This window comes from Palaemon carinicauda, chromosome 1, assembly GCF_036898095.1.
Source record: "Palaemon carinicauda isolate YSFRI2023 chromosome 1, ASM3689809v2, whole genome shotgun sequence".
NCBI lineage: Eukaryota > Metazoa > Arthropoda > Malacostraca > Decapoda > Palaemonidae > Palaemon > Palaemon carinicauda.
The window spans coordinates 308,274,455-308,301,229 of NC_090725.1; the positions used below are offsets into that span (position 1 = coordinate 308,274,455).

Here is a 26,775-nt window from a genome sequence, read left to right on the forward strand (position 1 = left end):
TTGATGAGCATGGCTTCTATACTTTTGATTATGTTTTGTTTCTGAATCTTTGTGCCGAGTCCGATTATTTCCAGTGATAGTTTGAACTCTCTGCAAACAGGAAATATGAAAATACTCAAATTTCTTTTAAATTGAAATAACACAGAGTGTAGGTTTCTACACCGTAGAACATAGATAAGGTACTATTTTATATACCTGGAGTTTGGTGGTCAATGTTCTGAAACACACTGGTCTTTAACTTGCGAAATATATCAAGATTCTGTCTATCTTTTTCACCATACCATCTTTGATCTCAATAGTGGATTAAACAATGCTACTTAACTATATGTAGAATTGCACCAGCTTGTGTTGTGTATTGTGCGAGATGGTTGATAGGTGCAAAGGAAGGGGAGAGGTTAAAGCAAGTGAAATTTATTCCACAGATAACGAACTAATATAAAAGTAGTTGGGAACAAGAATGTCATAAGAATCCAAAAAAAGTAAAAAAAAACCACGGAAAGCTTAAAAAAGGTTTCTCTCTTATCAATGTGGGAGAGAGCTCTTGAAAAAATGCAATATCAATACATTGTATGAACGTGTATGAAACACGTGTGGTACATGGCTCCCCATACACTATTTTTGCTACTGAGACATGCAACGCATCCTTAGGAGTGGTCTTTAATCCCAGGAGGACCCAGGGTAGGTAGCTGAGTAAACCAGTTGAAGTCATTGCAGAAAGACATCAAAGCTACTTTGAGGGTGTGATGTAAACGTTCAACAACTACTTTGACTACAGGATTGTAGGCGGCTGTCTGATGTAGTGTAATGCCAAGGAGATTTCCTAATGAAGTCCACAATTGAGAGGTGAAAGGGGTATCCCAGTCAGAAGTAATATGCTCAGGGATACCAAATCTTGCTATCCACCTTGAAAGTAAGGCAGGTGTACATGAGGCAGATATTGCAGTATGCATGGAAATGGCTTCAGGCCAACGCGTGGAGCGGTCAATGACGGTAAACAGGTGACGATGTCCTTGTAATGTAGGTAGATGACCTACTACATCGATGTAAATGTGGGTAAAATGACACTGAGGTTGAGGAAAGGTACCTACTCTTGAATATGTCTGTCAATTTACTTTTGAAGCTTCGCATGAAGTACAGGAGCGAAGCTAATTTTTAACCTCCTTAGTATCGACGTGCCACATGAACTTTGTGTTTAGTAGCTGTGCAGTAGATTGGCACGAAGGATGTGAGAGGCCATGAATGAAGTCAAACACCTGTCTGCCCATTGAAGTAGGTATCCATGGTCTTGGTCTATCAAAACTGACATCCCAAAGGTGGGTGGCATTGAAGTTGTCAATGGCGACATTTTCCCAACGAAGGGATGTGCAGGATGTCCTACTTTCCTGGTACTCTGGATCTTTTTGCCAGCTTTTGCCAAGGAATTGTAATCCAATCCCAGGTGAATGGTGGCCAATGTGTTTCTTGACAGGTCATTGGCAATGAGATTCAATTTCCCAAGGACGTGTTAAAGGGCGCATTTGTATTCAACTATGGCAGAGACACGTTTGCGTTAACGGGCAGACCAGATGTTGGACTGTTGAGTGCAGGCGTGCACCAGAGGCATGTGGTCTGTGGGAGTGATAAAGGGCGTACCTTCTAAATAGTGGCGAAATTGACAGACAGTCAAGTGCGCCATCAGCAATTTGTGATTGAAGGTACAGTAGCCAGATTCTGCCTTGGACAGTTTTCTATTGGAGAAGGGTGATGGGCGGGGCTATGCGTTGACCATATGCTAGAGTACTGCACCAATTGTGACGTCTCTGGCATCAGTGGAGACAGGGACAGGGGCATGTGGCACAGAAAAAATGAGAGTAGCAGTGGTTGTTAAAGAATTTTTTTTTTCATTTCAGAAGGCCTCTTCTTGAAGGAGACCCCACTTTAGGTCTTTTTGATTGTCCTTGAGAGAGACTTAGAATCGGCAAGCGTGGTGGTGATGGCCTGGCAGGAACCGGAAATAATTTTTAATCATACCCAAGAATTCTTGTATTGCTTTCATGGTTGAGAGTGTGGAGAAATTCTGAACAGTTGCTACCTTCTCAGGGAGGGGCTGGATGCAATCATGAGTGATGCGGTGCCCTAAGAACAATTTTTTCATTGGCGCCGTAGGTACACTTGTCATACTGGACTATAAGGACATCCTGTTGTAAGTGGCCGAGAAAGGTGTGTAGGTAACGGAGGTGTTCCTCTTTGGAGGAATAGAGCACAAGTATGTTGTCTACATAACATACGCATAAGAGTAGGTCCTTTATGATGCCATCCATGATGCCTTGAAAAGTGATCCCAACATTACAAAGTCCAAAAGAGACATAATTGAATTTGTATGTACTGAAGAGAGTGGTGATGGCAGTCTTCAGATGGCATGTTAGTTTATGGGCACCTGATTATACCCCTTCATGACGTTGAACATGGAGAAAACTTTTTCTTTCTACCAGTAGGAGGTACATTTGCGATGTTTGGGAAGGGATTGTGATCTGATTTTGTCTGCATATTCAGGCGCCTGTAATCCCCACAAGGTCACAGGGAGCCATCCTTCTTCAGGAAAATGTGTAAGGGCGACGACCATGGTCTTGAGGCTTTTTAGCAAAGGCCCAATTTTTCCATTTCAGCCAAATGATCCGGGGCCTGACGCCTGAATCTGACCAACATTGGAGTGCCTGTCGTCTTGATATGGTGATAAATAAATTAGTATGCTTGGCGAGAACCGTGGGTGTTTAGCGAAGTTGAGGACGGAAGACTTCTGGGTATGATGTGAGGAGGTGGGCTTAAGCCTCTGTGGGTGCGCTGATGTGAAGTGCCAGGTTGGAGGGGTGGGTTGAAAAGGTGTCAACGAATACGAGTCTGCATTGATTAATAGCCGATGCCCCACATCAACCAGGATAATAATAATAATAATAATAATAATAATAATTCTTTATTTCCAATTTATACATTGGGTATTAATATCCATGTTAAGGATAATACAAAGCATCAAGTACACAGAGAAACTAAACATAATATAAAAGTTTTAAAAGTATTTATAAAAATATACGTACTCAAAATAATTAAAAAAAAACATTTAAAACTATAATCACGAGTCTTATAAAAGTCAGGAGAAAAACAAAATATATAATAGTTCTAAAAGTATTGATAAAAACATAAGCATTTAAAACGTTAAGAGCATAAAAAAACCATATTATTAGAACATTAAAAGTATTGATAGAAATATAAGTTGTTAAAACATTGAAAACCATAAAACATCATAAAAATCTTAAAAGCTCAAAGGTAAAATTAAACTGATTAAAACATTTTTGGATATAGATATAAATATAAGTAGATAAAATGTTAAATGTTAGATGTAATATAAAGATCAAATACCATTTAAAAGATGTTTCTTTAATTTGTATTTAAAAGACGGTAACGAGTTAGTTTCCTTTAAAGAGACTGGTATACTGTTCCAAAAATGGGGACCCCTCACTGGAAATGTGCGAAGAAATCAGCACCGAGTAGTGGTAATGCTATGTCGCCAATAAGGAATATCCAATGGCATTCGGTGCTCGCAAACGTTTGTGTGAGTGGCTCGTACTCGTGAGTGGGGATCTCAGATCCATCGGCAGCTACCGGGCGAAGGTCAGTAGGCTAAGAACGACTATGTCACGTCCTTGAGAGGGACTTGGGTAGAAGGGAATGGCAAGTACCAGTGTCTACCCAAATCCGCACATCCGTACCAGTATCTTGTAAAAAAAACTTTTGATAAATTATTTGTTGGTAATTTTGAAGTTTTGAAGTATGTAAAGGTGTTCATGGAAATGTGAAGTATTTGTTTTTTTGCGGAATCTTTCCACCCATCCCTTCGCTGAAACTGTGTTAATGAAAATCTTATTCTTTTTCGTATTCAATTATCTAAAGTGGTAGATGAAGACTAGCGAAGGGAACTTATACTATATATCAACAGAAAATGAATTACCAACGTATGGAAAGATGCCTTTATTGAATTATTAACGTTGTGAGCTACGCACATTGCTTAATATAATTTATAAATTATCTTATGATATACTGAGTGTGATTTTGTTCAAGTTATTCAGTAAATTTAACTTGAATATGTAGAAGGAATCGAACTAGAGAACAAACCAGGCAAAAAATGCTAAATATCTGCAATGATTTAAGAGGTACTTCTTTTTAAGGAATTATGTAGACATAATTACAGTAATACCCTGTCACACATACCCACGGATGTCATTGATGGCTGAATAGATAGTACGGACATAAGGGTAATGAGACAGTACAGAGACAAGATGGATACAAGCCTTGCATTTGGAAAGTATGCAAGAACAGGAGAGAAAAAGAGAAGTCTCCGCCATAAAAGATTTTCAACATAAGAACTTTCAAAGTTGAGAGCCAGTGAATGATAGATCAAAAGGATTCAAATAGAGAAAAACTCAAATAAACTTCTTTTTAAAAGCTATCTTTATTGAGCACTAATATCTATAAGAGATCTTGATATATATGTAGGGTAACTCGCTATTAAATGTGAGTTTGGATAAGTGTTGGGGAATTATGAGATGGAAACCATGGCTAGTTATGTTGGACTAAAGAACTTACCACTCAAGAAACAGTTGTTGGAATGCATCTCGTTCTTATGTAGGGAACTATAGTTCAAAGTAATTTGATTTTATTATATTTGGTACAAAGGATGTTATATGTACGATGAGCACTAAGAGGTAAAAACTATAGCTAATATTGTGATCTACATAAAGTAATCAAATGTGTACCGGCCTATCATCTTTTTAATTGATGAGAATATATGGTATCTTTATGAAAGAAAGTTTGCATGTAGTACCTGTTTTACCTAACAAGAAAAGGACCAATATATAGAAGTGGTGTGGAAAGATTTGATTATCGGGGGGGGACCCAAATTTTTTATATATATAAATTAGCGTAATGCGGTTTGAAGTTGGAGTAATTCTTACTCTATACTTACATATACGTATTCAAGGATAAGCAATAGTTTATTCAATTCAACATACATTTTATTTTATAAGCATGTAGTTTGTATATAAACTAAATAAAACTGTTTCAATAATATGTAGAGGGAACATTTTATATCGTTATCAGTTCTCAAGTTTCTTCATTACTATATGATTAGTTTTTTCGCTTAATTTCAAGCTGAGTAGCACCGTAGCCATCAATAGTTATTGCTGTATCTTGTATAGATAATAGATAACCCATTCTAGACAAAGTAGAACCAGGCTGAAGAGATATCCACAACTCAAGGTGATAAACATACCCTGTAAAATATGAAAATCATTAATTACTAACCTCATGGAAAGAAAATACATTACGCGACCTATTTTCCATGATTAATGTTCACATAACACTATTACTGTATATGCAACTCTTCACTCCTATATCCATATGTATTGTGCAGTATACATTAGGTGCGTGATGCTTACCCAAACATTATAGAGTGACAGGGAGGATTCCATAAGGATTTTAGATGGTGCCTTGTTACAAGAGGAAGCATTGACAAACACCTTATCTAGCCAATGATTGTAGAGTCCGCCTTCAGTTATCATCTGGATTCTTGTGATAGAAAAAAATTATTAATTCACCAATAATAAGAAATATTCAAAAGTGATCAGTATTTGATGTTTCGTGCACAATTCAATATTAGACTTAATGTTAATAGAAATTAAGTTTGTTTAATCCTTAATCATGTAAAACAGTTCAGAAAATAGTCATCTCTAACACTGTAATAAAAAAACTATTTTAATCAATTATATCTCATTTGGGCATAAGGTTGTAGTACTGAATTAGGTTAAAAACCGTAATATTAGTCAAATGTTCTTTTAATTCCTATATGTTCATAAACTCATGAATATTTTATCATATGATGTATGCATTTGACACACTAACACATTAGTTTGTCTGTGAACTACTACAGAATGTACAGAAGATATATCTATTTGCTGAATATATACTATGCTACTGGGAAGTCCGGCTTTTTTTTTTTTTTTTTTTTTTTTTTTTTTTTTCCAAATGGATACAGTATTGGTAAGAGATGTCAAAAGTAATCCTGTTTGTACTTACATTTTTTTTTTTTTCAAAATATAATTTGTAATTAAGATATTAGGTCATAACTGTTACTTTATAAACCAAACTTAATATGTCAAAAATGCCGTTTAAGAAAAAAAAATAAGAATAGAAAAGATAGTAGAGGGATTTTGTCTTCAGGCGCTGGATAAAATAATGAGATTTCCAAGATATGGATGGTTTGGACATGTGATGAGAAAGGATAAGGAACAGTTGGTCGGACGTGTACTAGTAGGCAAGTGGTGGAATTAGTATGAAGAAGGCCTGTTACAAGTTCCAGAAAATAGGGGAAAAGGGGAAGGAAGAAGGCCTAGACATGAGTATAATTTAATTAAAAAGATTGATTGATTGATTGATTTGAGCTTTTCTGGCATCCTGACATCTACGGTTATTGACGCCGTCAATTAGAAAGATTAAGAAAATTAATTGACGAAATAATAGAGGCTTCACTTCCTGTTTATTACCTGAAAGGAGAGTTGGCAAAATATTTTTTCATGATGATGATTTCAATTAATAATCTTGATATATGATTTAAATACTCTTCTTGAAACCTGCATCTATGACAATAATATTAGATGCATGGTATGGAAAAATAATCAAAGATTTATCAATATCTCAATACCTTCTGTTGAGCGACGAAACGAAGGGACTGTTTTTCTGTACAGTCGGGGCCAATATTTGAGAGAAGAAAAGTTCCTTTGAGAAGTAGAACAAACATGTTCCTGAAAAGATGAAACATGAATTGCCAAATAAATAGAGATATAAACTAATGATTAAACCCAGAAACTCTTTTACAGCAAAACGTTTTTAACAATTATTATTATTAATACTTTTTTATATTAGTCGTAGATAATTTCGTCAGGTGTAGATGTTACGACGTAAACTCACTTATTGTAGCGTCAGTCTATTATAAACGAATATGTATATAAAGGAATTGCCTAAATAGATCATTCTTAGTGAAATAATAGTAAAAACATGGGTCGTTGCTATTATTATTATTAGTATTATTATCATCATTTGCTAAGCCACAACCCTCGTTGGAAAAGCAGGATGCTATAAGGCCAGGGGATCCAACAGGGAAAATAGCCCAATGAGGAAAAGAAAAAGGACAAATAAAATAGTTTAAGAAGAGTAACAACATTAAAATAAATATCTTCTATATAAACTAAATGAATTTTAACAAGACAAGAGGAAGAGAAATTAGATAGAATATTGTGCCCCAGTGTACCATCAAGCAAGAGAAGTCTAACCCAAGACAGTGGGTTGCTGTTGTGTTATGGTATTGCCATTATTATTATTATTATTATTATTATTATTATTATTATTATTATTATTATTATTATTATTATTATTATTATTATTATTAGTATCATTGTTGTTGTCGTTGTTGTTGTTGTTGTTGTTGTTGTTGTTATTAGTAGTAGTAGTAGTAGCTAAGCTACAATCCTAGTTGGAAAAACAAGATGCTATAAGCCCAAGGGCTCCAATAGGGAAAAATAGCCAAGCGAGGAGAGGAAAAAAGGAAATAAATAAACTACAGGAAAAGTAATGAATAATTGAAATAAAATATTTTAAGAACATTATAAACATCAAGATATTTCATATATAAACTATAAAAAAAAAAATATTTTAAGAACTAACAGCATTGAAATAGATATTTCATATATAAACTAAAAAAACAAAAACAAAAGGAAGAGAAAGAAGAGAGAATAGTGTGTCTGAGTGTACCTCAAAAGAATTAATTAAAAAAAAAAAAAAAACAGCTTGCTACAGGAATCCAATCTATATTATATATGACAATCCACTCAGAAATTATCCAGTGAATTCTATAAACATCACAGAGCAATTCACCTTTTTCTGAGAAATGTTTAGTAGTAAGCACATTCAGTGGTAAATTCTCTCCTAAAATCACGTGGGTGCCCTTGGAAATGTCCTTATCTATAATATCATAGAACTGAGTGAATCTCACAAACTTCAACTTTCCTTTTGCTTCTGAATCTGCTAACTGTTTGAAGACTCCCGACTTGATGCTCTGATCAAAAAGAGAAAAAGATTAAGCGAGTGGGTAGATATTCATTATTTCTTCAACCCACTTTTAAAAATCCTTTAGAAGTAACTTTGATAATTGAGGAACAACGTTATGTGTATACAATTGCAATATAATTCTCTGTAACAAAAGCTTTTGCGTAAATAAGAATGTTTTTTTTTGTACTATACTAGGGAATTACTTAACCATAATAACCAGACTCTCTCTCTCTCTCTCTCTCTCTCTCTCTCTCTCTCTCTCTCTCTCTTACACAAGCACACATACACACATGCATTTATAAATTTATATATATATATATATATATATATATATATATATATATATATATATATATATATATATATATATATATATATATATATATATATATATATATATATATATACTGATTTTGATCGAAGCGAAAAATCTATTTTTGGGTGAGATGGCCATGACGTCCTGATGGAAGGTTCCTTCAGTAGCTTCCTGAGGGTATATATGACTACAGTAAATATTCTCAGAGAATTAAACTAAAGGTTTCACAGAATTCTAACTTCTGGCACGAGTACCCTAAAGGATTCCCTTCAGGATATCGTGTATCAACAGGGGACGTATGCTTGACACGCCACATGGCTATCTGCACCCTACATAGCTTTTATACTTCGATGGGAAGGTGGCTAGTTATAGGAGGAGCCGTTGCAAACTTATCCTCCTGCGTTACTGTTACTGTACCTCACGACGTAAACAAACGGCAGCCATGGCTGTCCGCCATCTTGACTGACTTCACATCCGCCCGCTTCATTCCTATTTAGCGTTTCTGTCAACCTCCACGATGCAATAAAAAAGGGAGGGGCCTGACAGGCCAAAATAGAAACAATAGGGCGGGTCCACGAGGACGTCATGGCCATTTCACCCAAAAATAGATTTTTCGCGTCGCTCAAAATCCGTTTTTGGGGCTCAAGCCATGATGTCCTGATGGAAGTGTACCAGAGAATTAGTGTATCGTGGTTTTTCCCCGTTTCAAAAGTGCCTTCTATTTCAAACAATATTCCTTTGGTCTGATGACCTTAGAGACCGTGACATCTCCGTTAAATGTCACTACCAGTGGCATAAACTATGACATGGCTTCCTGCCCCCCTGGAAGGGAGGTCCTGTTTGGACAAGAGGAACATCTCGAAGTACCCTGATGAAGATAAACTCACCTGGAGGCGAGGATCGTGCCGGTCTCGGGGACAGATCAGGAAAGTTAGATATTTGTATAGGAACCATTATTTCACTTGCTTTGGTGAGCATATCTCAGACAGGAGTAATATAATACATGAATATAATAAAGAATAGTTAGGGGCATTAAAACTCTGTAACAGTAGTTTATTTCATATGGAAGGGGGAAATAAGACGCATATGATAACGACATTTTCTATTTTATTCAAGAAAATTTGCAATAAAATAAAACAAGGTAAATAATCTACAACAAAATTATTGATTAACAAACATAGACTAAGGACCAAGAAAGACGATGATGTGGAATCTAAAAGGGAAGAACTTGCCTTTACACACATTAGTTCCAGGGGAACTAGAGTCTTTGAAAGTCATAATACACTTCATGTCCAATAAACATGTGGCACACGTGTTAGAGTCTATGTCACTTCACCTTGTGGAAGAACAGTCTTTTGAGACACTAAGTGTCACCTGAAATCACTATGTATCGCACTAGGGTCAACACAGGCACCCATTGAGTTAGAGTCCCGAAATAACTCACTGTTCTACGCAGCACTAAGCAGCAGGTTTTAATACACTACCTGTGGCTACCACGAATCTCTTCACTTCGAGCACCTGGCTCTTTTCTCTAGATAATGCCACTATTTCACTGACTCGGGCTCCCGAGACGAGAGCAAAAAGGAAAATCACTTTTTAGTCAAGTCTTTCAGAGGGCAAGGTTCGTTGTCCAGGCTAGAAGCAAAGTGGAGCACCTTATCCAGAGACCAGGAGATGGGTCTCGGTGGGGGTGCAGGACGGAGTCTTGCACATGCCTTCGGAAGTTTGTTAAAAATTTCATTGGGCAGATCTATCTGGAAGGCGTACAGTAGTGGTCTTGTCAAGGCCGATTTACAAGTAGAAATCGTGTTGGCTGCTAAGCCTTCTCCGTGAAGGTGAATAAAGAAGGACATATAAAAATCTATGGAGATTTCCGTAGGATTTTTTGCCTTGACAAAGGACACCCACTTCTTCCAGGATGATTCATATTGCCTTCTGGTAGACTTTGTCTTATATTCCTCTAGGAAGTCTAAACATTTCTTTGAGATTCCAAACCTTTTCTTCACAGCTAGGGAGAGAAAATCATGAGATAAGGGTCTCGGACTTTCTTTGATGAATCGAAGACAGTCGACTTCTGCACCTGCTGGGAGAGAACTGGGCCCGGCAGAGTGATCAGCTTGGGCTGTAGCTCCAGGACTAGGGGGAACCAGTTGCTCTGGGGCCACTTGGGAGCCACTAGGGCTGCTGTTCCCTTGAAGGTTCTCAGTTTGGAGAGGACTTTCTGCAGAAGATTGGGTGGAGGGAACAGGTAAATCTTGGACCATCTGTTCCAGTCCAGGGACATGGTGTCCACTGCTTCCGCTTTGGGGTCCTCATATAGGGCCACGTATAGAGGAAGTTGATTGTTTTCGCTCGTCGCAAAGAGGTCGATCTGCAGTTCCAGGACTTGACGGAAGGTGAAGGAGAATGATCTTGCGTCTAGGGACCATTCCAACTCTATTGGGCTTGTCCTCGATAGAGCGTCCGCCGTCACGTTGCGGAATCCTTGTAGGTGAACTGCGGACAAGTGCCATTTCTTCCTGTCCGCTAGGCGGAAAATGGGTAACAGCACTTGGTTGAGTTGGTGCGATCGTGAGCCCTGACGGTTGAGACATCTGACCACAACGGAGCTGTCCAGAGATAGACGGATGTGGATCGAAGTATGAGGGGATAGTTTTTTCAGAGTGAGAACAACCGCCATGGCCTCCAAGATGTTGATGTGAAACGTCTTGAATAGGGGAGACCACGTTCCTTGAACTTGTCGATGGTGGGAGTGACCCCCCCCCATCCTTCTAGCGAGGCATCCGTGTGGATGTTGATAGATGGAAGTGGTGGTTGAAGAGGAACAGATCTTTTCAGGTTCCTTGCCTCCGACCACGGCTTAAGGAGTGAGGGAAGCCTGGTTGGTAGGGTCTCTTGAGATTTCTTCAAGCGATGGATGTGTTTCGTCTCCAGACTCCCGATGCATCCTTTAGCTGTGCTCGTAGCACTGGGTCTGTCACTAAAGCGAACTGTAGGGAGCCGAGTTCCCGCTCCTGCTGTCGTCTTGAAATCCATTTGGATTTGAGAAGTCTCATGACAGATCTGGCTATATCCTTCCTTTTCTTCAGAGGGATGGAAAGACTGTGTGACTGAGATTCCAATGGATTCCCAACCATTGAAACTTCTGAGCTGGAGACAGGTGAGACTTTCTGGTGTTGATTTTGAAACCCAGATATTCCAAGAATTGGGTCACCTTTCTGCAGGCACGCAAGCATCTTTCTAACAATGTCGCCCAGACCAGCCAATTGTCTAGGTAAGCCATCACCTGGATGCCTTGAAGGCGTAGCTGGTGGACGATCGTGTCTGCAAGCTTCGTGAAGATTCTTGGAACCACGTTGAGCCCGAAGGGCATAGCCCTGAAGGCGTACTGTCTTCTTTGAAGCCTGAATCCTAGGTAGGAGGAAGCTTGGTGATTCATTGGAATGTGCCAATAGGCATCCGCCAGGTCTATTGAGACCATATAAGCCTTGTGAGGCAGTAGGGCTCTTATATGTTGAAGAGTCAGCATCTTGAATTTGTTGTTCGCAATGAACTTGTTGAGAGGGGACAAGTCGAGAATGACTCTGAGTTTGTCTGAGTCTTTCTTGGGAACACAAAACAGTCTTCCCTGGAGCCTGGTGGACTTTACTCTCTTGATCACCTTCTTGTTCAAGAGTTGTAGGACATATTCTTCTAGGATGGGGGTTGAGGGTTGGAAGAATTGGTAGAAGATTGGAGGTGGTTTTATCCAACTCCACCCTAGTGCCTTCTTGACGATGCTGCGTGCCCAAGGATCGAAGGAGCTGAAAGGTTTGCTGCGGCTGGGCCACTATCTGGGGAGTAGCGGGAGCCGGAAACTGGCGTCTGGCTTGATGCTGTTGGGGTCTAGGCTTGTTGGATTTCTTCTTAGGTTGTGGACCTTCATCCTGAGAAGATTTCCTTTTTCGGGACGTGCCCCACTTGTTGAGAAGGTTCCTGTTTTCAGTGGCAGCTTTGTCCGCAATCTCTTTCACCAAATCTATTGGAAAGAGGTGTTTGCCCCAGATGTTGGAGGAGATCAGTTTCCGGGGTTCGTGTTTCACAGCTGCATCAGCGAACACGGACTCTGCAGGCTCTCCGGGCATTGATGAAGCTATATAAGTCCTTCAGCAAGGTAGCAAGGTGGGTTCTCATGAGAACCATGTAGTAGCCCGGGACCCGAACGTCCCCGGCCATTGCTTCGAGTTGTACTTGAAGCGACAGAGAGGCGGCCACCCTCTCCTTGGTGTCTTGTTCCCGACGCAAAAGGTGGTCATTAAGCTTGGGAAGTTTCTCATTAAACTGACGTCCAGCGACGTCAGGTTCCAACTTTCCAACCGTGAAGGTAAGTTGGATGTCCTTCCAGCTTTTATTGTCAGGCGGTAAGGCGAGGGAGAGAGGCCTACACTCCTCTAATGTAGGGCAGGACTTTCCTTCTTCCACCGCCTTCAAGACAACATTTAGGGCTTCAAAATTAGGGTAAAACTCATCCTCTTCAAGGGGGACGGCACCCAATTTGTCGTTAATGAAGATGCGTCCAGTCGTTATTGGCATGTGTTTAGCATGCCTCCAGAGGTTTGTCACTGAGCAAGCAGGAAGATCCTTGACAGAGATCTCCTTCGGCGTTTTCTTAACACCTATGAGTTCCCTCTTAAGGTTCTCATGACCTTCATGGAACTTCTCATTCAGGAATGCCACCAGAGCCTGGATGGTATCCTGGATGCCCGGTACCACGGGTATCGAAGCAGCAGCAGCATCAGAAGTAGAGGGAACTGGCTCCTCAACCACAGCAGAAGCCACAGAAGGTGCACGGGTGATCTCGCCCTCAGAATCAGGGAACTCCACCTGATCCTCCTCTTCTTCTTGACCCTCGGCCATGAGGGTCCTTTCAGTGTTTTCGGACACATCCGACATTCTCTCAACCTCGTCAATATGACAGCCTTGGAGAGCGGCCGCAACGTCCGGTTCAACCGTTAGTTGGATACAGGGGATCTCATCCTTGGGGGTTACGGCATCAACAGATGCCTTAGGGAAGAGTAAGGCCCTCATCTTCTCGTTAGGGAGATAAGGCCCTGTGGCGTTTTTCTGAAAACCGCGCACCCACTTGCGCAGTTTCTCTCGGGCATTGTCTCGGGCCTCCGCGGACGGAGGGTTATCAAACGCTTCATCAAGAAGGCCTTTGCAGACGGAACAGGTCTGCGGATCCCAATACCGAAGGTTCCCCTTCTTGGTTGAGCATCCAGCTTGGGTCCGGCACGCGTGATGACCGTAAAAGTCAGGGCGACGAACACTGCAGAAGGCGCTCTCACACTTCACGTACTCCTCATGTAAAAGAAAGAGACAATGAGTACTTGGAAGTCAATACAATATGACTTACAGTAATCTTAGATTAGGATTAATTTAGCAACTTATTATATATAAGATTCCATTTGTGTATAAGCCTAGGATAGGTAAGCTAGAAAGGAGGTAGGAAAGACACATATTTGTGACTCCCTCCCATCCAATTGCCGTGACCTCACACTATAATTAATTCCATAGAACCGATAAGGGTCTCAGAAGAGGAAGAACATCCGTTTCGGATGAGCCAAGCTTATGCTTCCTCTGGGGAATTAATTACAGAGAGGGGGGAAGCTGAAATCGTTCAATTTATATAGAGAAAGGGGATAAGCTAAGCCCTTTGTAGATTAGTTCCCGTCAAGGGACTGCACAAGAATGCACAGAATATGCTGGAAATGTTTTACCGTCAACTATACACAATAGTCTTCGTTCTATGGTATAGATATACCAAAGGAGTACCGGCTATTATACATAGCTGCACAATAATATCTGTCGGCACCGGGCCGGCAGGGGAGAGGGGTGACTGTCCACTGTAAAGCCAAGACTAGTAGCACTGGCAGTCTAACGTCGTGCCGGAGGCCCGTCTAGCGCCGGCAAAACTCCACCGAAGATGGACCCATCGCCGCCTACAGTCTAAGTGGCAGAGAGAAGGGATGGCACCTCAGGTAATGGCAGTTCTTCGGCAGGACGGCGACCCCCGGTAGCCGGCAGGCGAACGGCAATGGTAGACCGTCACTGACATCATTCAATGAGACAGGTAGGTTACCGAAGATGCCGGCGGCTAGCGCCGGTAGGACAGAGGCGGCAGTGGACCGACACCAGAATAGAGAGAGAGATAGCAAGGAGGGAAGAGAAGGAAGGGTAATAGCCAGTACCCATTCTAGTCTTCCTCCGGAAGGAGTTTCAGATGAAAGGGGAGGATACGCCTTTCATCCGGCGGCAGAGAGCCGGCAGACAACTATATTGCCTGTGGCAGCCCAAGGGAGGACCGGAGGACACTCAAAGAAGGGAGGTCTTCCGCCGGCAGGCCGACCGCTGAAACTGTCCCATAGTTCGACTATGTGCGGGAAGTGTAGCAGTACGGACTACCTAATAGAAGGACCAAATCGATCCCACAACCCGCCGGCAAGCGGTGGAGTTGTAGGACGGCGGACAGGGGTATGATGGCGAGCCAACACAAAGGGATAGAGGGGGAGGGAAAAGGGTCCTGAGATGGAGTGATGGGGGGGGGGGAGACGTAGCACCCACCTACACTCCCAAAGGAAAGGAAATCTGTTTTTAGGTTAGCCTATCTAGGGAGGAGAGAACGCTCTCTAACCTAAAGTAGGTTAGCTCAACTTAGGTACAGCACTAGTGTCCTGTCCTAACCTTTAAAGAAACAGAATCCCAATGACTGCCTAACCTAGGCTAGGAGAACCATTCTCCCAGACTAGGCAAGACAGGGTTAGGACAAGTTGCTAGGCTACAGGGAGGAAGGGTCGTGACCCAACCAAGTGCAGACTAGGGGAAAGGGCAGAGCCCTACCACCTTCAGCCTCCAGCAAGGACCAGAAGGAGAAAAACATTCTCCTAAGGTGAGCTGGGGTGAACGACTAGTACTCTGGGGTTCTGTCCCAACTCAATCCTAGCCTAACCTACCTGAATGCTATTCAAGGTATGGAGGGCTAGGATGTAGCCTAGGCTACCACAGAGGGAGGAGATTACCTTAAATAAGGTAACTGGGGAGGTGAGGAAGCATACAAGGGCCCCAACGTTAGGTTAGGGGTAAGGGAGTCAATTGTAAGACCACCGAAACCCCTAGTATGCTTCCTAGAAGGTGAAAGAACACATGTGCAATCACTGAATCTTGTATGTATAAATGCCTAAAACTTCATTTTGTAAAATAACTCTAGGAACACTTATTATATCATGCAGGAAGTAAACATGAACACTTAGGCGTCGAGCCTATTGTTAGGCTAGTAGGCTAGCATAGGATACGGCTAACGCAGATCGCCGTAGAATACTGTCGGCATAATATAACTAACTCATAGCAATGAAGACTAAATAACTAATGATATTTTAATTAGTTATTAGACCGGTAACGTTGTTCTGGCTAACTAAATAAAGCATGCGAGGCGAACAACAGCGTTGTAACATGACGCTTCCGGTCGAGGCACAGCTCCACCACAAAACATAAGATTTAAGGATAAAAAATCGTTACTTTACGGCCAGAGCTTAGTTTAACAATACAAGAACATGGTACTCAACTTTCCAGAAGAAGGCGAGGCTGATGATTGCGACATGATGCAACAAAATAGCGAACACTGGGATAAACAAGCTACGCAGGAACGCTACAAGGTTAGGAATGAAGTTTAGGAATGAAGTGACGTCAGGCAAGATGTCGTACAGCTATGGCTGCCATTTGTTTACGTCGCGAGGTACAGTAACAGTAACGCAGGAGGATAACTTTGCAACGGCTCCTCCTATAACTTGCCACCTTCCTCTCGAAGCTTAAACGCTATGTGAGGTGCATATAGGGTACTCGCGCCAGAAGTTAGAATTCTATTAAACCTTTAGTTTAATTCTCTGGGAAAAGCTACTGTAGTCATATATACCCTCAGGAAGCTACTAAAGGAAACTTCCATCAGGACGTCATGGCTTGAGCCCAAAGATATATATATATACATATATCTATATCTATATCCATATATCTATCCATATGTATATATATATATATATATATATATATATATATATATATATATATATATATATATATATATATATATATATATATATATATATATATATATATATATATATATATAGATGGGCTTTTCAGCACAGAGGTACAAATGTCGTAAAAAGTAGCATTTGTGCTATGAAGAGTAAATTGAAGGGCGTTAAACTATAGGGGGTAGAATCGAAGCAGGGACTAAAATAAATTAGAAGGTTGTGAGTAGGTACAGCAGGTAGCAGAAACGACACATCAAAGATCATGTATATTGCTTACAGTGTACCATATGAAATTATATAGAACTTACAAAGGAAATAAAATTAAAAACGAATAAATAATTACATGGAGTGTTTGCTGGAAAGATCCACCTCCTGACATAACTGAAATGACTCTGGGGTCATCCACAACAGCTTTGACAGAATGGTGAGGTTGAGGGACGTATCTCACAATCAGCAGGGAACTTAGGTTACCCGCATAAGCTTTCATTACTATCAGTGTTCCTACCAGCCAAGTAACCACGATTATTCCCTTGGACCATTGACTTGCATGTGGTACAGCAGAGTCTGTTGGGAAATATAATGATTGGTCAGTAAAGGTTAAAGATTAAAGGTTTCTGGTTTTAGTTCTCAGAATAGATACTCACCAGGACATCAGCTGGGCCAGCCGAACACCTCATTGTGGTGCCCAACCACAGCAGGGGCTTGAAGGTTTCTAGTTTTAGTTCTCAGAATAGACTCTCACCAGAACGTTAGCTGGTCCAGCCCAACACCCCTCTGTGGTGCCCAACCACAGCAAGGGCTTAAATGTTTCTGGTTTTAGTTCTCAGAATAGATATTCACCAGAACGTCAGATGGGCCTGCCCAACACCCCACTGTGGTGCCCAACCACAGCAGAGGCCTCACTAGTAAACAGCTTAAACTCACGGTCCCGGGCGGGGATCGATATGCCGCCATGCGAATGATAGGCAAACACGTTACCACTGTACATCATGTTCATCACAAAGTTTATTTTACCAGACAAGGTAAATCCCTAACAGGTGGGGAAAAATTGATACAAGCTTTGAAAGGTCTTTCAAAGCAGGAAAGTATAGGTGAAGTAAAAATAAATGGTGAAGAGATAACGTTATGTTCAGTACGAGGTCTATGTTATGAAGGTTAATATTGCTAGCAAGTTGAAACCCTAGATGGCAGAGCGAATATGCTAGAAGCTTAAGTGATTCATTAGGCAAGGTCTTCCAAACCAGGAAAGTATTGGTGAAGTAAAGAATAAATTTTAAACGCAAAACTGCAAAGAAATTGAATAAATTGAGAGAAATAACTATATAAAATAGATGATAGCTGAATTATATAAATATGCTCCAAAAATTCTATACAAGGTCTGAATTTCTACAGTTTTGATTATTTAATTCAGCTGACTTTACTATTTAGTAACATATGGAAGAAAACTTAGTGGGGTCAGGTATTATGATACAAAATTCTAGCAGTCCAAATTAGTGTCGAACCGTTTAATATGTGGTGGAAGATGTAGTCTAAGGGTAATGTAAAAGCAAAGATTGGCCAGTGTTAAGGACAACCTTATAATATGAGGTATTAAAATCGAGATCAGGGATAATCATTTTGGAGTTCAAGGTTATCTCCAAATTCAAAAGTTAGTCAGCCACTAAAAATCTGACAAGAAAATGTTTAGAGTATAAACAGGTGTCTATAAATCTTGTAAGCTCCCCAATTTACCCATTTATTTACAACCAAAGAATAGACGGACATAGGTTATTCAAAAATTTACATGAAATCAAGTATGACCCCTAAAATTTTAAATGAGCTGCATGGAGTTGGAGAAAAGTTGTTGATGAATTGTTGTCTGGGGAGAGTGATATCTAGAGATCTACCTAACCTGATATGCGAGTAGCTTTGTTACTAACAGTAGCTACTTCATTGTGCTTTAATATATATATCACTGCACATAGATTTTAACCCAAGTTGGACTGTAAAATATGTATAAGTCTTTTAAAATAGGTAAGTTTTTCCAACTTGGACCTCTCTAAGATATGGCAAGTCTTCTAAAACGGATATGTATTTCCCAATTTAAACCTTTCTGTAAAATATAGGAAGTTTTGTAAAACAAATATATATTTCCTAATTTAGACCTCTGTAAAATATGCTAAGTCTTCTATTTTCCAAGTTACACCTTTCTGTAAAATATGCCACGTCTTCTAAAACAGATGCGCATTTCCCAAGTTAGACCCCTCTGCAAAATATGGCAAGTCTTATAAAATTTATTTCCCAATTTAGTCCTCGCTATAAAATATGGCAAGCCTTCTAAAATAGATAGGTATTTCTTAAGTTAGACCTCTGTGTAAAATATAGCAAGTTTTGTAAAACAGATATGTATTCCCCAAGTTAGATCTCTGTATAATATGACGAGTCTTCTAAAACAGATATATATTTCCCAATTTAGACCTCTCTTTAAAATATGCCATGTCTTCTAAAACCCGATGTGTTTTCAATAATAATAAACAAATAGTTGAAAGTGCAAACATATACTGTATATGCATTTAACCCTGGGAACCAATCACTCACCTTGGCTTAAAAGTATCCTTATGTAGTTCTCCAAGGCATACTTTGATCGGGAGTTAGATGTGTCAAAAGCTGATATGAGGAACGAAGAAGCCATAACCAAGAAGAGGGAGGAAAGTAGGCATAGCCATACTTCCGGAGAAAGGGGCATGAAGTATCCCCAAGGATCTACCTCAGTTTTTCCTCTCCGTGATAGGATTCTTCCGATCTCAATCATCATGGGAACTGTGTAATCAATAACCTCTGCTCTTGGGAGAGAGACGCTGAAGAGTTGTAATGCAATGTCCACTTCCTAGAAAATATTTCGATATATATATATATATATATATATATATATATATATATATATATATATATATATATTTATATATATATATATATATATATATATATATATATATATATATATATATATATATATACATGTGCATATATATATATATATATATATATATATATATATATATGTATATATATATATATATATATATATATATATATATATATATATATATATATATATATATATATATATATATATATATATATATATATATATATATATATATATATATATATTCATAAACACACACACACACATATATATACACAATATATATATATATATATATATATATATATATATATATATATATATATATATATATATATATATATAAACACACACGTATATATATATATATATATATATATATATATATATATATATATATATATATATATATATATATATATATATATGTATGCATATTATGAATTAAGTCTCTTATTTATATTATCACAGATCCTACTGGCCAATTGATAGTAAATTCCTATATTTAGAAATTTTTATGCAAAATATATGCAAGAGGAAGAGACTGAAAGAGCTAGATTGATTTCAAATGATATAGTTTATTTAATTTTAAGACGAAACTAGGAATATTTACATGTCTCTTGTTAAAAGCTTTGAAAATCTTTATACCTTTAAATTTGATTAGATTTCACAGGAAGCATTTTGAAAGATATCTAGTTTAAAGTGTAGTACAGAAATACAAAAAGTCGTAATTTCTATCAAGATGTCTGCATGAAATGCTGACTGTAAATTAAATTATATATGAAGTAATAACTAACTTTTCTGGCTAACTGCCCAACCATTCCTCCCCAGGATCCATTAGGAAATAAATATCCAAATGCTACATCTGGAGGGAGAGAAACACTGAACCTGGAAATATAAGCTGTTATTATTTCAGTTTTCTTTTTTATATTTATGATGTGATATGCTTCATGCAGTTTAACATACCTGTATATTATTAGAGAGAATCTTCCTTTGATTTCCTAAGTAAAATTGTAGATAAAGCTGATCATTTTGTTATATAATAATAATCATAATTTACAGGGCAATTCACTAGAATGTGTACATGGAAATGGAAAAAATTGTACTCAAGATTATCTAATAATCATAATTTATAAGGCTTTTTATTATAATGTGTTCATGCAAATGGAAAAATTTGTACCCAAGATTATTTAATATTAATCATATTTTATAGGGCATTTCATCAAAATGTGTACATGCAATTAAAACAAAAATGTACCGAAGATCATCATGTAAAGAATATTAATTGATAACATAATATAATATAATATAAATTTCTCTGGACTATATAGTTAAGAACATTTCCATGTTATTACTAAAGAAAATATATTTAGGCAAATTGTCCTAGATTACAGATTAAGAGGTAGATAATAAAATAATCTAAAATTTAACCAATGTAGGAATCTTTGGAAATAAGAAATTATTAGCATATAAAAAAAAGCTCTAGGAGTCTAGGGGCTATTATTCAAACGAGGATTTCTTCTAATAAGGATTCGGAAGTTTAATCAATAGGTAACTACTACTAGAAATTTCAGAAGAGAGATTATGTATTTTTCATATTAATACCATATATTGAATACAAGAACTGTGTTAAATAAAAAAAAAATTCAATAAAGATCAGCTTTCCAGGTAATATAATGTATTTATTTCCTTGTTTCCTTTCCTCGCTGGGCTATTTTCACTTGTTAGAGCCCTTGGTCACATAGCATCCTGTTTTTCTAACTAGAGTTTTAGCTTAGCTTGTAATAATAATAATAATAATAATAATAATAATAATAATAATAATAATAATAATAATAATAATAATAATAATAATAATAATAATAATGTGTGAACAATATTCATGGAGCACGTTTCTTGCCTGTAATCTACGACCATAAATAAACAAATAACAAACCATAGTAATCCAGGTCAAAGGTTGTTTAAGAACAGTAATTACAAAATTTAAAATACACTCACGTAAAATTGATTGCATTGCTAAGGATTTCTAGAACCTCCACCATTGGCCCACTGATAGGCATCTGCTGATTGGTGCTGGGAATGTTCTTATATGCCCCTGGAGGGTAGGTGTGGGGAGGATAGATGACTGTTGTGACTGATAAGTGCCCACCATCCGTTAGTCTGATGAGTGCGAAATCAATTGTCATAATTAGTATTACGATATCATTTAAATCATTAGCAGATGTTAAAATTATAAATTTTATCTCTCGGAAATAATATACGTAGCAATGTAGAACAAATTTTTTAATAAATTGTATTCAGCGGCGCTTGTGTTACTGACGCAGGCTTTATATAAATACATACATATATATATATATATATATATATATATATATATATATATATATATATATATATATATATATATATATATATATATATACATATATATATATATATATATATATATATATATATATATATATATATGTATATATATAAACAAATAAATAAATATATATATATATATATATATATATATATATATATATATATATATATATATATATATATATATATATATATATATATATATTCAACTAAGAACAAATTCCATTTCATATCGAATTCACTAAGCCGTAGGATCACATACCCATAGAGATATTTCTTTTATGATGTGTAATTCACCCTGACTATTGATTCAAACCTTAGTGCTGTGTATAAATAAAGGTAAATGCCTGAATTAACTAAAGTATTAAGCTGGGTTAACGTGTACGCATTTTTTTGTTGAGACGTGGGGTCGTGCCACCTCATAGTGGAAACACCCCAAAAAAGAGCAAATTGTGATGTGAGTATGGCACGAGGTTGTGTAGTGATGTCTTGCAGAGTGCTGCAACGTAGACGAGGTATTTCCTTGCTACATATCAGTAGATGAGGTATTTATGCACCCTTGCGACTTAATTACGCTGTGTTGCAAGGTGCCTTATCCAGTTTTGCGAGCTACCTGTAACTTAAATCAGTGTTGCGAGCTACCTGTAACTTAAATCAGTGTTGCGAGGTACCTGCGAAGTATCACGAAGTATCACATAAAATGTGCCCAAGCTACCAGGGCTATATATAGTGCTCGAAGCCTGGGGAAGTCACTGATTTACTGACCGCCATAGAAGATGGATGAAGAGTACCACACAAGACGGGAGGCAGACAGCATGATTACCAGTATTCTTTTGATAACTGCTGCCTATATCATCGAGAAGTATTGGACAAGAAGACCCGAAGAATGACTAGTGGAACCATTTGTGGCATTGATGGCACAGGCAGAAGCAAGAAAAAGAGCTTGAAGAGCAATGTGGTGCTGGGAATGGCAGACGAGGTGATCCATACATGGAGATTATGACCAGCTGCTATAAAAGCTAACCGAGATCCTAAGGGGTTCAAGAACTTCATCCTGGACGAACCAGGATTGTTTGCAATGGTAGTTGACTGTATTTTTCCAATGTTCACCAAGATAAAGAAGAGAATGAGAGATCATCTAACAGTGGAATTGAAAATGGCTTTCACCCTCTGCTTCCTGGCAAGTAGGGACTCATTTACAAGTCTGTAATATAGTTTCCAAATCTCCAAGAGTGATATTTGCAGATTTGGGCTTAAAGTGTGCAAAACCAACATCGACACCTACAAACATGAAGTCCTGAAGTGTCCCAAAACTCCCGAGGAGTGGAAGACTGTCGCTGAAGTATTTGTAAAGAAGTGGAACTACCATAATTGTCGAGGGGCACTTGATGAAAAGCATGTCCTTATAAAGAAGCCCAGGGAAGGAAGATCACTATACTATAACTACAAGAAGTTCCACAGCATCATACTCATGGCCGTAGCAGGTGCAAAGTACAAGTTCTTGTACATTGACCTAGGTGCCGAAGGAAGTGCTGGTGATGGAGAAGCCTAGATCAAGTATAGCCTTCATAATGCCATCGAGCAAAACCCAGTGGGATTTCCTGAGGACAGCACTCTGCTGAATGATGACACTCCAATACCCTTCCACATAATGCCTTCGCCCTCAAGACAACACTGATGAAACCATACTCCCACACATTCCAGGTTCCCCATGAGATCTACAGTTATAGGTTGTCTCTTATTCGTCGTGTTGTAGAGAATGCATTTAGTATCCTGAAAATGAGACTACCACCCACACACCGGTGTCGACCAACTAGAACTTGGTATTCCTTTCGGCCCGGGTTCCAACCAATCAGCGTTTAGAACACGACTTCTCTCAGACGACTTTACAACCAGCTCGCCAGACATCGTAAGCTGTGTGCAAGAAGGGGTAACATTTTAGGGTAAAACCTTGCAAGAAGTCCCACGCCGGAGTTCTTAGCGCAAGGTGGCGTAAATGGCACGAACGTGCGTGACATCTTACGAGGTGATTGTATTACGTCATCACCTTGCACCATGCCGCGAAAAAATTTAAAGCTGTTTTAATAAGCTTGTGACGGTGTGCCATTTTACGTTTCTTGCAAGGTCTTGTCACGAGCATCCCTGATATGTGTTACACTTTCTTACAAGGAGGCGTGACCCCATGTCGCAACACGTCGCAACAAAAAAGTGCATAGGTGTCAACCTACCTTTACAGATTACCTCTACTTTTACTTGCTGCTAAAGTTTGGAGCCTTTACCAAGTATAATAACCTAACCTAACCTAACCAACCTAACCTAACCTATTAGTACTTATCCTAAAAGGAATATACCTATGGGTCTGTGATCCCTTGACTAGGAATTTGACATTAAATTCTAATCCTGTCTTATTTGGAAAAAGGAAAATCGCAAGTATTCATGATAAAAATATTATATATATATATATATATATATATATATATATATATATATATATATATATATATATATATATATATATATATATATATATATATATAAATTCATGGGTTGTTTTAAAACATCTACTGCAGATTTTCAAAAGTAGGGGAGAAACCGTGTATGAAATACTCTGACCTAGAAAAAAGAAAAGTCGTAGGCCAAAACAAATAGATGTAATATAAAGTTTGCCGATGTTATAGGTTATTGAGAGCAATTAAAAGTTTTATAATTGAATGGAAGATATATTAGAGTATGATGTATAGGCAGGAGAGTGGATTTTCCTCATCTTTATGGATGGAGTGATGTGGTATGCCATGAAAATCACAGTTGTTAGATAAGAACATCAGTTTGGATGTGATCTGGGATTGTTGATGTTTACAAATGATACTTTGGAGAGTGGGGATAGTGGAGAGAAATTGTAGAATCTGTTAGAAGTTTGAAAATGTTTGGGAGAGAAGGAAGTTATGAGTAAATGGAAATATAAATAAGGTACCTAGGGTACAATGTAGACTGACATGGTTAGTAGAGAATGGGAATGTGTGTCATATATCATTGTTTGGGATTGAATATGTCAGATGATGAGATGAGAGAGAAGAGATGAGTCACATAATTGGCTAAGTGACAAAAGTTAAAGGACATGAATTGTCATTCAAAATAAATGTGAGGAAGTATGTAGTGATTGTTGAACCAAGTCTCCTTTATGGAAGGGAAGTCTGGATATTAAAGGTTACTGGAAATTCACTTGGGATGAGCTGATTGTGGTTTATGTATTGGACGAAGAATTGATGAACTGAGGAAAATAAAGACACTAGAAATTGGTAATAAAAAGTGTTTTAAGTCTTTTGGGGGTTATGCGGAAACAATGGACGAGCACTGGTTAGTGGAAACGTATATATCATAAATAAGTGATAATAGGAGAGGAACACATAAAAAAGATTGTATATATATATATATATATATATATATATATATATATATATATATATATATATATATATATATATATATATATATATATATATATATATATATATATATATTGTGCAAAAGACATGATGTATTGAGAAGTAAAAGCCTTGATAATCATTCCATGATGGGCAAGACTGCATGTAAAATAGCAATGAATTCCCAAGTGTGTTTAAGGGGCTCCTAAGCATTACCGATGCTTGCACCTTCTTAGTGCATGTATGAAGTGACTAACCTGGAAGTTTTACTTCACAAGAAGTTCATCCATGATTTAGCAGTGGAAAGATAAATGTGTTTTTACTTGTGTGTGTGTGTGCGTGTGTGTGTGTGTGTGTGTGTAGATTTGGTATAAACTGTATGTATCAAATATGAAATAGCATTCACCTTTTGAACTTGTCATGGAATAACTGCTGACCTGGAGTGACACTAAGCCTTTCATCTGGGGTCCAAACAGCGACAATTTCATCTCGAAAACTAAATGGTAAATAGATGTGCAAACCCCACCTAAAAATAAAATTGAAACGTATAACATTTTTAATGTACCATTGCTTGTGCGATTACAAATATTTCATTGCATGTGATCAGAGAGGAATTATTTATTACCTGTTTACGTGTTCTTTGGACTGATGGAGAACCATGGCATTGACTTGCGAGAGAGTCTTCTTAATATCCAGACTGATCTGATTCAAAGGAAGCCCTGTGACTAACAGCAGCTTTGTTGGCCATATCAGAAGGTTCCCCCGATGTAAAGAGTCGATCATCAATGACAGATGCTCAATAGTATTTCCAATTACCATTAGAAAAGGATATTTTGACACCTGGCGTAACTGTAAATCATGTATCGATTATCATGTGGAAGGGAATTTATGGAGCCATATGCAAGTATTTAAAGAATACAAAGAAAAGTGTGGAAGGGAATTTATGGAGCGATATACGAGTATTAAAAGTATACATATAAAATTGTAGTAATTGTTGACTCTTCTTTATCTAGTCTCTTGTTTATACAAAGGGGTAAAGCTTGTGGAATCAGTCATATGATCACAAAAATCTTTCAGATTAATATTTCTTGTATTTTAAGATTATTTTGAAATTTTCATTTTATTAATAATTTCATAGAATATTAAAGTTTTCATTTAAGAAAATTTGTTAAGGGATTTTGAGTTTCCAGATATTTTTGTATGAAAAAGGAATTCGAAACTTCTGTCAGCATAAAATTTCTAATGGAAAAAAAAAACTATTTTTTTTTTATTTTTTTTCTGAAACTTGACTTAAACTTTGCAGAAAGATATTATCTTTGATTATCAGACATCACAAACATAAATTGTATACAGAAAGTTCTCAACCAACGAACACAATGGGGACAGGGAGGCTGTTCGTAGGTATAATTTGTTCGTAAATCGATATTGTCCAATTACCCTTACTTTTTAATTTGGTCTTAGGGTATGTAAAGTCTAACTCAAATGCCTACAGCTTTCAGAAGTCGACAAATAGTTCACTTTCATATAGAATCAATATCAGATTATTAGATATATGGT

At 37.8% G+C, this 26,775-nt stretch overlaps 2 protein-coding genes across 2 annotated transcripts in view; one reads left to right on the top strand and one right to left on the bottom strand.

Moving 5' to 3' along the window:
* The window catches only part of LOC137640145 (glutamate receptor ionotropic, kainate 4-like), a 425,472-nt gene that overhangs the window by 252,085 nt on the left and 146,612 nt on the right, over positions 1–26,775 (top strand). The window lies entirely within an intron of this gene.
* LOC137640136 (glutamate receptor ionotropic, kainate glr-3-like) lies at positions 15,601–22,613 on the bottom strand. Its single transcript, XM_068372631.1, has 5 exons — positions 22,558–22,613; positions 21,425–21,586; positions 19,096–19,340; positions 16,862–17,082; positions 15,601–15,612 (listed from the first exon to the last, which is right to left on the bottom strand). Exons 1-5 carry the CDS (start codon positions 22,611–22,613, stop codon positions 15,601–15,603), a joined length of 696 nt encoding a protein of 231 aa, XP_068228732.1.

Bases quoted from the DNA above. Each gene is read 5' to 3' on its own strand.
- LOC137640136 (XM_068372631.1), bottom strand. From the start codon at position 22,613: ATGCTGTCTGCCTCCCGTCTTGTGTGGTACTCTTCATCCATCTTCTAT. The intron at 21,587-22,557 runs GTAAATCAGTGA...CGCACTCATCAG, and splicing joins TCCATCTTCTATGGCGGTCA to ACTAACGGATGGTGGGCACT. The intron at 17,083-19,095 runs GTGAGTGATTGG...ATTTCCCAACAG, and splicing joins AAGGATACTTTTAAGCCAAG to ACTCTGCTGTACCACATGCA.